This window comes from Alligator mississippiensis, chromosome 2 (genome assembly GCF_030867095.1).
Source record: "Alligator mississippiensis isolate rAllMis1 chromosome 2, rAllMis1, whole genome shotgun sequence".
In the NCBI taxonomy this organism is placed as follows: domain Eukaryota; kingdom Metazoa; phylum Chordata; order Crocodylia; family Alligatoridae; genus Alligator; species Alligator mississippiensis.
The window spans coordinates 55545157-55560213 of record NC_081825.1 but is presented as its reverse complement, the minus strand read 5'-3'; the positions used below and the strand labels follow the sequence as shown (position 1 = coordinate 55560213).

The 15057-nt window shown below is 41.3% G+C and overlaps 1 protein-coding gene across 9 annotated transcripts in view; it reads left to right on the top strand.

Annotated features, from left to right (window-relative positions):
- The window catches only part of GABRG1 (gamma-aminobutyric acid type A receptor subunit gamma1), a 113573-nt gene that overhangs the window by 33383 nt on the left and 65133 nt on the right, over positions 1-15057 (top strand). For 7 of the 9 annotated variants that reach the window (XM_019481162.2, XM_059721689.1, XM_059721692.1 and 4 more), the window contains one exon: positions 2919-3067. In XM_019481162.2, the coding sequence (XP_019336707.1) occupies positions 2919-3067 (149 nt within the window). Of the gene's footprint in view, positions 1-2918; positions 3068-5529; positions 5864-15057 lie in introns of those variants that run through there. The other 2 variants (XM_059721695.1, XM_059721694.1) reach the window with 2 other exon arrangements.

Here is a 15057-nt window from a genome sequence, read left to right as displayed (position 1 = left end):
GGAAGGGACTGCTTTTCCTTTGCACTGAGAAGCAGCTTCTGCCTGGCTGCTGTCACTGCTCAGCATGGGCAGGTGAGTCTGGAGCAGGCACAGGGTAGGCCAAGGTTAGGGCTATTGGCACAGGTTCCAGCTGGTCCGCTTTAGCCAGAGCGAGTCCAGGGCCAGTGTTGGGTGGGCCAGGATCAGGGCTGGGGCTGCGCACTGTTGGTGGTGGCAGGGAAGAGATACAGGGTGTATCGGCTCTGGGCTGTTGGGTGGGGGAGGGTGCTGACTATTGTTTAACTGTGCAATTAAAATGGCGATTAATTGTGACTTTTTTAGATCTTGCAATTATTTGCAATTATTTTTTTAATCGTTTGTCAGGTCTAGTTTTTTATTTTTATCAGAGAATTTGCGATTTTTAAACAGGGAACACCAGGATCTCTGCTGGTGAGGCAAGTGGTGGGACCTGGGCAGCAGAGCCTGCTCAGGGCCAGCACCGGGGGCCCAGCTGGAGGTCAGATGAGGTGGCTGACCTGGCCATTTGGGGCCAAGAAGACATGCTTTGATAGTTCAAAGTGGGCCATTACAATAAGCACATCTTTTGGGTGATAGCTGCCCAGATGGCAGAGCAGGGGCAGGAGGGCATGACAGCAGTGCTGCACAAAGGCCCACTGTGCAGCCATGTCCCACTGGCATCTGGCCCAGAAGTGCAGGAAGCTCTGCTACAGTGTTCATACCACAGCCCAGGTGACTGTGTGGTTCCTGTCCAGGTCTGGCAGGTGTGCAGCCATGGGGCCATAGGTCCAAGGGGGTGGATGATGTCACAGGTGGTGACAGGTCACAGCCAGGCAGCAGCCTCCATTGCCAGACTGTTGCAGTGGGTAGAGGTGCAGGGGCTACTCTATGTTAAGGCTGCTTCAGCAGTCCAGCTGGCACAGGGGGCTAGTGTCCCCAGATACCAACTGGCTGGGCCTTGGAAGCTCCTGAGGGCAAGTAGCCCTGAGCACCTCCTGTTATTACCTGTTTTTTAGTTCATTGTGGAATTACACTTAATGGTACACGTAATATTTGATATCTGAAGCGTGTATATGTCTACAGATTGCTGTTAAAAGTATTTCACAATACATTTGCATCTAAAGGAAACAAAGCACTTATTAGACTATTGTAGGGTGTGCTGGCAGCAAACCCAGTATTCAGGTTGTACAGTACTGTTTGTTATAAAAGATTTCTGCAACATTCTCTTACAAACTATTAATACCTTTTGTTTGCAGTAAGCTTTTGTCTTTTCCCCAAGGAAGACACTCTGAGATTAGAGAAATATCATTTGCTCACTTCATGAAAGTTCACTGAGCTTTTGAGTTCTAAATAATTGAAAATTGCCCATTCCTTGTTTTGGCTGTTTAATTGTGGCAAGGTTTAAAAAAAACCCAGAACATACTAAGGCTTGATTTTCATAATGTAGACATTTTTGGTTTTGTTTTGATGAAGTAGAATTAAGAGGACTGGATGCAGATGGGTATAACACTTGTAAGTATATATTTGGATATGGAATCTTAAAAAGTTTCTTTTTAAAAAATACAGAATATCTTACTCATCATTGATCTTAAAGGTATTCATTTACTGCAGAAAAGCAAAACTTCATTAGGACTAACGGTGGGATTAAAAAAAAAATCTAAATGACTTTGAGTAAGACTCCGTATTCTTTACCAGTAAGGTATTCTAGGAAATTCTACTGTAATGGCAAGCAATAATATTTCTATTCAATGCTTTGGTGTGCAAATTCTTTTGGGACAGAAACTTAATTCCTTTTCTCTGCCTGAATTTTTTTTGCTTATTTTATCATTGAAACTGATTTTTCCATGTGCTCTGTAGTAATTGCATCTTTGTTAAGATGTGTTGTGTAATTGTCATAGTTAAAGCTAGCTATGCATGTGTTTGAGTTCAAGCCCACAGCAGTTCCCTGAAATATGTTGGATGAGTAACATAGATTGGGAATTTAAGCACTGCAGGAATAGTTAAGTCTGCACACATTTGAATCAAATGGAGAGAAAATTACTTCCAGGCATTCTTTGACCTTTGGGTGATCATTTGAGTGAATCTGTGGACATGTCTAAATCATTGCCATTTTTCTTGTGACTCAGTGATAAATTATAAATTGTTGTTAATCTAATTGAAGGTTAGGTAATAAATGAAAATGTAATTGTTTTCCTTGTGGATTTCTTCCATTGTGACAAAGTATCCAGATAATAAATAATTGGAACTAAAATGAATAATGTGGCAAACCAGCCACAGTATATATAAAAACAAATAAATTATTGATGCACAATTTGGGTCATAAGTATGAAAATGAATGCATTAATATTTTTGTTCTAAATCCATATGCTTAAAATGTTGAGTAAATAAAATAAATCAGGAATACATTAGAAAAATCAGAGGGCAGAATAACATATCCATGTGAAATATCTTCACTTGGGATTAAGGTCATCTGAGACAGAAAGGTGTTGCTCCTGATTTCCTGGTGCTGCTTATTATGATGATTAAGCATCCCTGAGAAATTTTAGCAGATTGATTTGAAAACAACAGGGGAATAGGGGAAAGCATAGGGTTCTTAGTTAAATAAAAACATAGCTCAAGATAAAGTAATAGATAAAACTGCCGTTATGATTTCACTTTACTATATTAATCTGTGTTAATTCTTCTGTATGTCAAATACCATTCTTTGGATTTCTCAAGTGGTACAATGGTTGCTGCTTTCTTCTGCCATAAACATAAGTGATAAAATAAATATATCAGGTATTTATTTATATTCCTGAATATGTTCAAAATTTTTTCTATAAGTTAATGAGGGTGCAATGCTTATTCTTTTATCATTTCATGCTTCATATGTTATTTTATTTCACTAGTTTTCTTCCCTAACATTTTTTAAACACTACTAGTGCTGATAAAGCTGATGATGAGGATGATGAAGATCTAACTGTGAACAAAACATGGGTACTTGCACCAAAGATTCATGGTGGAGATGTCACTCATATACTGGACTCCTTACTTCAAGGTTATGACAGTAAACTTCGGCCAGATATTGGAGGTAAGTTAATCAAGAAATTCTGTAAATATAATGTTATAAAAATAGAGGCATTGCATAAGTTGTAATGAATGTTTTTCTTAACTGCCAACTGTTTTTGGATTCATGTCTCAAACTTGATAAACATAAGGCAAATAAAATGTTACAGTTTTGGGTTTTTTTACACATGAAAATAATTTCTACATAAGGGCAATTTCTGCTGTTTTTATTATCTTTCTTTTCTGTTATATGAAAGATTTCATTTTGAGGCAGTGTGTAATAAATAAAAGTACTGCAAAGCAATAATTTTTCATTTGGCTACTTTCAGTGCAACAGCAAACTATGCCGTGTACAGAACTGTCATCGCCTATCAAAGATTTTCCTGGAAGTTGCACAGACTTATTTAAATATTTCTTCCCAGTGCCTTATCATTGGCAATGTGGAGGGTGTGCATGTGGGTGCAGGTGCACCCCCTGAGTGTGGCGGTGCACCCCTGAGAAAAGGCACAGCCAAACCCCCCTGAGTGGCACCTGCAGGCAGTCGCCACTCACCACCACCCTCCTCACCACTAACACCTCCGGCAGCATCTGTGGGTGGTCACTGACTGCTGGTCAGTTCTCACCACCCTCCCCGCACTGCTGACAGCACCGCAGGTGCTTGCAGGAGCCCCCTACTTGCCACCACCACACTCCCGCCACAGCCAGTGATGCCACCACCTGCAGGAGCTCGCTGTGCCTCCCCAGCCTCCGGGGCACACAGTGTTCGTGTCCCTTATAATACACTGCAATGTAGTTTATAAACTGGTTAAAGTCTACCCAGGTGGACTGCAGTCTACAGGTTTAAATGCTACTCTATCTTTCTTCTTTGTTACTCCATGTCCTGAAAAAGGAGAGAAAAAGAGGGGGAGCGAGAAAGGAAAAAGAAACAGTGCAAGTAAAATCTAAAAACACTAGAATGAATGGGACAGAGGTTGGAATTAACCTGATATGTTAAAATGATAAATAAGAGGGTGACTTTTTCCTCTTAAAATTCAAAGCACTGATTTCCCCCCCCCCCCAGTTGAAGCTAAATATAAATTAGCATAATCTCATAGTGGAAGCATAGGACAAGGGCATATGTGTAGCAGTCACAAGTTGAGCTCCTACCTCACCTGTGTGAAACTGGGAAAAAGTCACTTGCATTCTCCATACCTCATTTTCTTCCTGTGTAAAAGAAGAGATGATCTACTCTGCCTTGTAAGGATTATTTGTTAGATATATTGAACTCGTTGGATACAGGCTGCTGCGGAAATTTATAATATCTTTTTCAGGAGAAGTATGCAATATATATGAATTTCCTAACTCTCCTCTTTTATGCTGTTAATTATTAACCTGGGTGTTATATCAGTGCTCTTTCACACTGATACGCTGCCTGTGACACCAGACCCATGCATGAGTCTCATGAAGCCTACATGTCTAATCCTGTGTTCTTTGCCCTTAGTCACACTGGCCAGAATTAGTGAAAACAATCAGACAAAAGCCGAAATGATTTTTTTAGCACAGTATTTTTCAACTGGGATGACCACAAGACCCTTTTAGGGTGCCACAGTATGGGCTCAGTAGCTGAGTGAAACTGCTCATTGTAAGTAGAGCTAGATTGGGAAGTGGCTCAAATAAGCCTAATACAGGCAGAAATGCCTGTTTTTAACATATTGTTCCTATTGTTCCCCTTTTTGCAACTAGTGAATGCCATCCACATAGTATTAATGCTTCTCAGACTGTGTAATATATAATACAGCACAGATAGTACTGAGAAATAGTGTATTTACCTGAATCCAAGATTACTTGAATTTAAGGTGACTCCCTCAGTAATTAAATTTGTTATGATTTTCAGTGTGTAGAACCTAATTAATGGAAGGCCATCTTAAATCCATTCCCACATACTTCTGTGGCAGGAAAAGCAGTGGGGTGGAGGGGACAGTGAGGGGAAAGACTCCAATCCCATTGTCCCCTGCCCTTTGCCCTTCCTAATTGCTCCCTGCCCCTTGTCCCTTTCTGTCTGCCCCTCAATCAGTTGCCCTATTCCTGGTGTCTGCCTTGCCTGTTGCCGTCTCCATGCCATGAGCCCCCCGCCCCCCAACATGTCACCTGCCCTTCCATAACTGTCTGACCCCCCTCACTCTCTGCCTCCCCCACCTCAATCCACCCTGTAGCATGTTTCCCCCACCCCTTGCTTGTGCCTGCCTCCCCATTCTCTGCTCCTTCTGAATCCTGCCCCGCATCTCCTACCCTTCTGTGTTTGTGTCTGACCCCTGCTGCATGTCCCCCTTCTGCCTAACACCCTGCAACCTTACCTTTTGCTGGAACTCTGCTTTAGCTCTGGGACAGTCAGCAGCAGTAGCCCTGGCCTGGTCCCAGCCCAGATTAATTTTATCACTGAGCTGTCATCTCTGAAGTTTGAATGCTAGTTCCTTATCTATTACTGCTCTGTGTATTCTTTTTTGTCAGTGCTTCCTGGAGTGTTGAAAGATGGGAGAAGATAAAAGGATGGAAGGCATGACCAAGCCTGAGAATGAAGCCCTTCCTATTCTATTCCTCTATGGGAACCTCTAGAATGATGTAATTTATTTATGGGATTCTGAGAGAGAGTGATTAGATTAATGTTTGTTGTTTCTGTACATTTTCAGGTCTGCTGTTAGTTAGTATTAAATATTAAGTTATAGATGAAGGAGACATCAGTCAACACGTTTGTACAAGCCTAGTCAGAGATGGTACTTCCCTGAAGAACAGAAACTTCAAATAGATGTGACAAGCAAATGGTGATAAGGAGATTAATTAGAATGTAGGTTTATAGCCTTCATTTCTAGTGCCCTATTCACTAGCTCATAATGCTTTTCTGTTTCATAGAATCTTCTTATTGACTCTTGCCCCTGAATAATGTATTCCCTATTCGTTGTGGATGGTGTGCCTTTGTGTAACGTTCATATATTTATGGCCAGATTGTTCAATTCACTGGTGTGGTCAAATATGACATCTTTTCAGATATACCTTCTAGATGAAGGTCCCAGAACATCTTCCAGACTGAGAAGATTTTAGCTTTTTATGTTGTGTGGAAACTCAACCAAGTCTGTCAGTTAGATTAGTATGGTGAGCAAATGAGGCATCTCTGTAGAATTCCTGGTAGAAAAGATAGGAAGTTAATATAGCTCTGATGGTGGGAAGGTTGCCCTTTATCTTGTTAGATCTTGCCAAATGGCACTGGATAGGATGACATATTTCCCAACTAGATTATTTTTCATAGCATCTAGGCAGACAACTTTGCATGCATGTATGATAGATGATATCTATGAAAAAAAACAGAGATCCAAGTGCATACAGGGACCCTAGCCATTGCAGATTACAAAGGAGCAGATTTTTCCTGATGAACTTTAAAACCAGGCAGCCCCTGGATGAATAATAAAGTGGTGGCATCTGTTGCCAGCCACTGGATGATTAAACTGGGAGAAAATAATAAATAATATGTATCTGCATTTACCAGGAATCAAATTGACCTGAAATACTTATGCCTGTAAATAAGTGCAGTAAGGCAGAAAGAGGTGTCTTTTGGCTTTGATTCAGCTATTGTGTCTTATAGCTCCAAGAGAGGTATCAGACAATTTACAGAGTAAGGCCTCCACCTAGACTTTGTCTTACATGTTTGAATAAGCTTGCTCTCATTTTAATTAAAAAAAAAAATTAAATGTTAACTAAGTTATAAAATAAAAACAAAGCAGACAATACACCATGGGTGCAAACAGAATTTTTGCTGGATCTGGCTACAGAAAGCCATTTATAGCTGTGACCAAACACAAATACACAGCTTCAGACGACTTCAAAAAAATGGCCAATCAGGTGAAAATCTGATCCTTCATGCATTGCATGAGGGGTCAGATGAAGACATATCAGAACACAGTGTCTTCTGTAGCTTCTGTCTGCGCTGCCTCCCAGCCTTGAGCTGTTTTCAGAATGGGAGAGGGGAAAGAGAGGGGAGGGATTTTGGTCTGGGGTTTGGTCTGGCCCCCCGCTGAAGAGTGCGGCAAGTGTATTGGAGTCTTCCTGAGGTGGGGGAGGCTCCAGTTTACCCACCTCACCCTCCAGTGCTAGTTGAAAAACCACTAGAACAAGTTCCTTCTGCTCCCTTCCCCCCCTCCCATTCTAAAAACTTGGCAGCCTCACATGGAGGAGGGCCCTGGCTAGGGGAAATCAGCTGCAGCCTGGTAGCCATCAGCTAGATTCCCCTACACCCTGAAACCAGCAGTGAACTTCTGTTTGGTCCAGGGGATCATTGTAACTCAGAAAGCTTACTGCAAAGCACTCTGTTACAGCGGGGAGCTGCACTTCTGTCTGCACCCCATGTTATTAATGTTTACAAGAAACTGCAGGTGTTAAATATATTATATTGTTTATTGTTTTGTTTTTTAAAGATATAGCTGGCCATGCTGTTTTAAATTCAAAACAATATTTTCCACATTCAAAAATATGATTTCTAAAATAAGGTGCTTTTAAAATGATGCATATAGAAAAAGAAAACCCTAAACATTTTTCCTGGTGCCAAGTCTGATTTAAATGATTGGTCAGGAAAGTGAAGCTGCTTCCTTTTGGCACAAAGGTTTCTGGTTGGAGAGCAGGAGCTCAATGAAATAGGTATCTCATCTGCTGTTATGGCTCTGTTGCCTTTCAGCTCTTGCTGGCCTTCTCATTCTTGTCCCAGCCTCCTTCCAAGCTGTTACAACTTGAGGGATGCAAGGGGCATTCAACAAGTAAGAGACATATTACCAAAAAGGCTAATGAATTGGCAAGATTTGGGGTACTCTTAAAGCTGTCACCAAAGGAACAAAAAGCCAGGTCTGATGCCTCTCTAGAATCAGGGGGGCTTACAGCTTTGGGCTTCACAGCCCTCAACATTTGGCCCTAAGGAAGCATTAACTCCCCAAATCAAAACCAGGGCCTCACATCCTGTTGTCCTGCTTATTGAAATACAGTAGATATTTAAGACACAGAAACACAATCAAGCTACAGTGCATTCATTTTAGTCTGTTTCAATTATGAGGATAAAATCTGGTGATGGCTTCAATATCTCTTAAGTTAACCTCAAGACTTGCACAACAGATGTATTGAACAAGGATTATACTTAACTTTCAAGATAATAATGTCCCACAGAAGAATTTTTGCTATTGAATTACAGTAGCTTGTATATAATTGCAACATTTTTATCTCTGAGCCTGAAGCTTATGGGTTCAAATACCAGAGCAAAACTTTGTCTCTTCCTGTGGTTGACATATCGTTTCAGCATGTTGGAACAGGGGGATATATTTCCATCATTAAAAGAGCAAACCTTTGAGTGAGATGATAAAATCGGGTCCCTTCTCAGCCTGTTTCTGGTCACTATTTAGCTGAAAGTTAAGAAGTCTGTGAGAGTTGAATATGAGTAGTTGAAAACTTAATTTATAGTCAGTCATTTTCTATGAATCCTATTTTAATATATATGAGCTTTACTGATTGATTAATAGCCACTCTGTTTGTTTGATTATCTTCATTATACTTATTAGCTTTTATCTCTGTAATATACTTTGAGAGGATTGGAGCATAAAGATGCTATCATTAAAATATGTTCTACTCTAACCAAATACCCACTGGCCTCTACTGGTTGCAGTTTTGTATAAATCCACATAAGAACAAGCATATCCTTGTGAAAGAATTAATTAAAGCAATGTAAATGCAACTGTGATCGTTCCTTACACTTTCTAATTCATTTAACCTCCTGGCATTACAATAGTCCACATTGTTTCAACCTTGATCCCATGTTTGTAAAGTCAGTTCTCAGAGTGACAAAAACATGGATCGAGCTGATTGACATTTTCTGATTTTTCAAATAAAAAAGGGAAGACATTAAACATGTTGAGGCTTTATCCTTCACAAATACCACCCCACTTTTTCACCATCACTGAAACTATAGTAAGAGCTACATGGAAAAAAAAAGTTATGCTTTCTGCTGAGTCTGAAACAGACAATGGTTACAGCTACTAACTGGAAGTGGATGAGCAACTTAGGGTTACCAGGACCCTTCAACTGTAGTGTTAGAAGGAGCCATACTCCTTCAATTGGAAGCCTATTAAACACTAAGCCTATTAAACACTAAGCCTAGTAGATGTTCTCCTTAAGGGTGGGAAGAGATGTTGCCTTTGTACCTCCATCATCTTTTTTTTTTTTATGGTGGTATAAAAGTGACAGCAAATAGGCTTCCATACCTTTGGCATGCCACAATGTGGCCACAACAAAAGGTAGTAGCCAGTTTATTGCAGTGGGCCTCTATTTGCTTTCAAGCAGGGAACTTTGGGCAGCCCAGAGCATCCCTCCCTCTCCTGTTGCTCTGGGAATGCTCTCCTGGGACTAGAGGGGCCTAGTTCCATGAGCACCTGGAATTCCTGTGCAGGATCCACTCCCTTGGGAGTGCCTGCCTGGCTTTCTCCACTTTCAGAGACTCGTCCCAGAGATTGCTGGGATTATGTCTCTGCAAGTGTCCCTGACATTTCCAACTTCCAGAAACATTCCTTGGAGATCCTGGGGCATGACTCTGAAAGTAGGGAAAGCTGGGACACTCCCACTCTGATGTGGTCCTGAGGCTGAGACTGCCAATTAGCTGATTGATGGTCTCACTCCAGGGACTGCACTGGAGCATGACTGACACTCTGGTGTGGTCTTGGGGCTGACACCACCAATCAAATTATTGGCAACCCCAACCCTGGAACTGCAGAGTGCACTGGAGTGTCCTGGCTTTCCCCACTTCCAGAGACATGTCCCTAGGATCTCTGGGGTACATCTCTAGAAGCAGGGAAATTTGGAAGTCACCACTTGTAGAGACATACCCCAAACAATCTCTGGGAACCCCGGAAATTGGCAGGGGCACACCTCTGGAAGTGGGAAACATGTCTCCTATTGTCCTGCGGCATTAACAGGTGGGACAACAGGCATCATGTTTCATCCATTGAAACAGATCAGCTGTGCTAGGACATAAGCTGGTACAGCTGATCTGCTTCAATTGGCGACATTTATTCCTAGGCTAACCTACCAACATTATTTCTTTCTTGTCCAAGATGAATGCCATCTATTTCACTGTCATGTAATCCCCAATTTCAGACCAAAATGACCTCATGGGGGAAAAGGGAAGGTTTATAGGAGTGTATTTCCTAGGTTCTAATATACTTGACAAACTTCTTTAAAGAAGCAAAAGAACACAAGGCAAACTGTGGCCCACAGAGTTAATGAAAAAAAAAAGAAGAATTAACATAGACAATGAACAAGAGGAATCGCAACAATAATATTGACTCAGTATAGAGGGGATGGTGTAGAATTGTCCACAAAGAGGCAGGAGAATTCAATACATATTTCTGATAAATATTAACAAAAAAGCAAATGGTGAAGCATCTGCATTTGACAATGATGATATAATACTCTCCATTCCAGCAATAGCTAAGGATGATATGAAATAGTAACATCTACTTTTGGACATTTTAAAATGAGAAGTTCCCATTAACGTGCATCCAAGAGTTTTAAAAGAACTGGTTTAGGAGTTCCTTGGACTGTTAACGCTATGTTTTCAACAATGAGGAAATTCTTAAGGGCTGAAAGAAAGTTAACGTTGTGCCAATTTTTAAGAGTGCTTGTACACGTGGCAGTTGTCATGATGTGCACATGACAAAAAAGGCATTTGTGCGGCTTAATGGCATTACACATGCACCGGTTTTGGGGGTTTTACATAAGTTTGCATTGTTGTGAACTAAACTATATCCAGATGTTAGGGCTGTGCGAAGCTTCGGTTGCTGATTTGATTTGGAAGAGATTCAGTCCGATTCGGTGGCCAAACCTCCGAATCTGAATTGAATCAGGAGACCAATAAAAAGGTCTGAATCGATCCAAAGCCTCTGAATCGATTTGGAGATTTGGCAATTTGGGCAGTCCCCGCTTGCCGCAGCAGGGAGCTGGACCCGGACTCTGTGCTTGTAAGTTGGGGCTGGAGCGGGCTAGAGGAGGGGGGAGGAGACCATAGGGAGACCCCCCACCAGGCCCCATCCCCTGCCTGCTCCTCCACCTCCCCTGAGTGCCTCCAACCCCTGCCTGCTCTCCCAGTCCCATCAATGGCTAGCCTGCCCGGCCCCAGCGTCCTGGCACTTGACAAAAAAAAAAACCTCACAGTCACTGGCTGCTTCAGTGGCCATCAGGGCCTCTGGGGGCTCATGGCAGAACCCCCCCCCCCTGCAATTCAGGGCAATGGGGGGCAGCAGGGATTGCAGCCCTCTACCTGGCAGGAGCCAGCATGTGTGGGACTTTTATTTTATTTTATTTTTTTAAGTGCCAGGATGCTGGGGCCAGGTGAGGCAGCCATTGATAGGCCTGCGGGCGGGGATGGGGCCTGTTTGATTTGGAGATTCGCCTGATTTGGTGGCAGCTGAATCGAATCACTGCCCCCTGAATCGGCCGAATTGCACATGCCTACCAGATGTAGTTTAGTTTGCAAAGTTGCAAATTGCAACAATGCAGCTGTTAGCTCACCCCCCAGCCATGGGAGAGGTGGGCAGGCTCCACAAATAAAAAGGATTGGGTTCCTCACTGCTGAAGGCAGAGGCAGCAAGGGCCCCATCCTTTTTTATTTTTTCAGCAGAGCCCGCCTGTCTCCACTGGCAGCTCACCCCGCAGCCACAGGAAACTGAGTGGCCCCTGAGCTGTGGGGGGCCCTGGTCCTTCCCTCTACAGTAGTGGCACCCCCACTAGGGCTGTTTGGGTGTGCTGCTAGTGGGCCCGGTACTGCCCCAGCTCAGAAAAAGCACCTAGTCCAATCCAACTGTTCTCTGAGCCCACCCGCTGGAAGCCTGTTGGGTGCTGCTCCCTGGGCAGGCATAGGGAACACTTGGATTGGGCTGTGTACTGCCTCTGAGCTGGGGCAGCACCCGCTCACTAACAGCCTGCCCAGGTGGCCTCCACAAAATAAAAAATAATAATAATAAAAAAAAAAAAGGATCAGGCCCCTCACAGTAATTTGATAGAAAAATTGAAACAGTGGGTTTCAGTTAAAAACCCACCATTTCAGTTTAGGGGGCATAAAATAAAACCCTGAGGACTAAATCCCCATCACATATACAAAAGCCCTAAAAGCAAACTGGATGACTTATAGCTGTGTCAGCCTGATATTGATACCAAGGACGATGATGAAATAGCTCATATAGGAACTGAATAATAAAGAATTCAAGGAAAGTAATAATAATTCATGCCAATAAATCTGAGTTTATGGCAAATTGATCTTTACAGAATAAGTCATAATAATTTTTGAGACCCTAATTTTGGCTGATACAGGTAACAACATTGATCTAATGTACGTTGAGTCCCATGTGGCATTTGACTTGGTACCACATGACATCTTAATAAACTAGAACAATACAGACACTACATGCCATCTATTAAATTGATTAAAATCTGGCTAAATAAGAAATCTCAAAATGCAATTATAAATAATCATCATCAAGTGTCTGTTTCTAGTGGGAAGCAGCAAGAGCCAATCACTGGATTTCAACATTTTTATCAATTACTTCGAAGAAAGTATAAAATAGGTACTGAAACATGTTTTCAAATTATATGTAATCAAGAAGACGAATGGATCACTGATGCAGAGTAATTTAAATTATATGGTAAAGAAAGATAAATAATATTCATTTCAATATGGCCAAAAATCATTCATCAAGAGTGTAGGCCATACTTACAGGTTGTTGGACTCAATTCTGGAAAACACTGACACTGAAAAATTGACCATCATAGAAGGATAAGCAAAGGTTTGTCTGTGGCTGAGATTCTTCATTTAAAATGGGCAAAATTTGCTAAAATACAGGAACTAATAAGTCAACTAACTTGATGAACACAGGCACTGAATGTGATCCACATGTATACCCAGGTCTTTCTCTTCCTCAGTCAATTCAAACCTATGATCTCCAGTTTATAACAGATTTTTTTGTTATTTCATAAGTTGAAAACTTTACATTATGTTCTATTGAATGAGTACATTTTTACTCTATTCCTCAAGGTTCAGATGAGTAGACTTAATGAGCTAGTAAGTCCCTTCCAGGTCCATGTTCACTGTTTCTAAGTTACACTTGTTTTGCCACTAAAGCAAGACTAGGAGAATGTGTCCAGTTCTGGTGTCAGCACTTCAACAATGCTTGAAAAATTGGAAGGCATTGAGACACACTAGAATGGCTAGAGATTTTAAAATATGCCTTTTAATGAAAGAGTTGGGCCTCGATTTATTCAGCATATCTTGGAAGAGGTTGAAGAATGGTGTGACCACTGTATTATTAGTACCTCCATGAGGAACAGAAATTTGATACTAAAAGGCCCTGCAGCCTGTCAGACAAAGGTATAACATGAAACAGCTACTGGAACTGAAGTTAAACAAATCTAGTATAGACATAAGATCCATATTTTTAACTTAGACAGAAATTAATTGTTGGAAAATATACCAGTGTAACTTTAAAACAGAAATGGTTTTGTTTTCTAAAAGATGTGTTCTATTTTAAACATAGCTATTAAACCTGAACCATTGTTATTAAACATTAACTTGTGGCATGCCTTCCAAAAAGCCTGGCCACCACTGCCTTAAGGAAACTAGTTAATATATCTCTGCACATTAATGTTAAAATTTAACAAGTATTGGAAAAAAATAGGAAATTCCAAAGGAGTGAAAGGTGAAAGGGATGACCTGGAGAAGTATAAACTGGGAGCCTGGTTTGGACCCCAGCAAAAGTAATGGAATGGTTCATTTGAGATACTGTCAAAGGTTCTATCAAACTGGCTAAGCAGCAGCTCTGCAGAAAAGAACCTGGAGGTTACAGTGTAAAATAATCTGGATATGAGTCAACAGTGTGCCTTTGTTGCCATGAAAGCTAACAGCATTCTGCTGCATTAGTAGGAACATTGCCAGTAGACATGAGGGAAGTAATTATTCTCTGCTATTCTGCGCTGGTGAGGCTACATCCAGAGTACTGTGTCCAGTGTGTCTGGTAAAGCACTGGAACAGATCACCTAGAGACGTGGTAGAATTTTCATCCTTGGAGGTTTTTAAGCCCTGAATGGAATGATCTAGTTTGGGATGGTCTTGCCTTGCACAGGGGGTTGGACTAGATGACTTCCTGAGGTTCCTTCCAACCCTAATTTTCTCTGATTCTATAAAGAATGAGAGGTAAGAATAGGATCATCAATGTGGTTTGATGGAAGATCTTGTCTAGCAAGCCTATTTTTCATTATAGGTTCATTTGGTAAAGGCCACTATGTTGATATAGTATGGTAGGATTTTTCTAAGCAATTTGACTTAATGTCACATGAGATTTTGATTTAAAAGCTTCCAGCACGTGGAATTAATAGAACAAATATGATATGGATTAGAAAGTAGCCTACTGGCAGTTTGCAAAATATGGTGGTTAATGGTCAGGTGTCAGTGAATTGGTCCATTTCTGCTGGGCTTGTGCAGCCACTGAGTCTTGGGTCACCACTATTTCATGCTTCTAGAAACAATCTTGATGATTCTGAGTCTTTACTGCTTGGCAGATGACACAAAGATTCATTGAGTAGCGAATACCGTATTTTCTTGCATGCAATGCACAATTTTTTCCAAAGACCAGATGCTGGAAATTGAAGTAAACATTATGTGAGGAAATACAATAACAATAGTTTCTGCTTCTTAAGCTTCATCTTGGCAAAAACCAAAGTAGCTACTATTCGTGATTCACAGAGAGCAAAACAACGAACAGACTCGGTTCCCTTATTGCTGCCATTCAGTTATTTACTATAGGGAAAGATCTTTTTTTTCCATTCTGCCTTTCAAAAACAAGGTGTGTATCTTATTCTGAGATGTTTGTATGCAAGAATAATTTGGTAATGAGGAGGAAGTTGCTGATCTATACCACCTGGTTAAATGGTCTCAGTCCAACAGGATACATTGTAATTCAGCTAAAT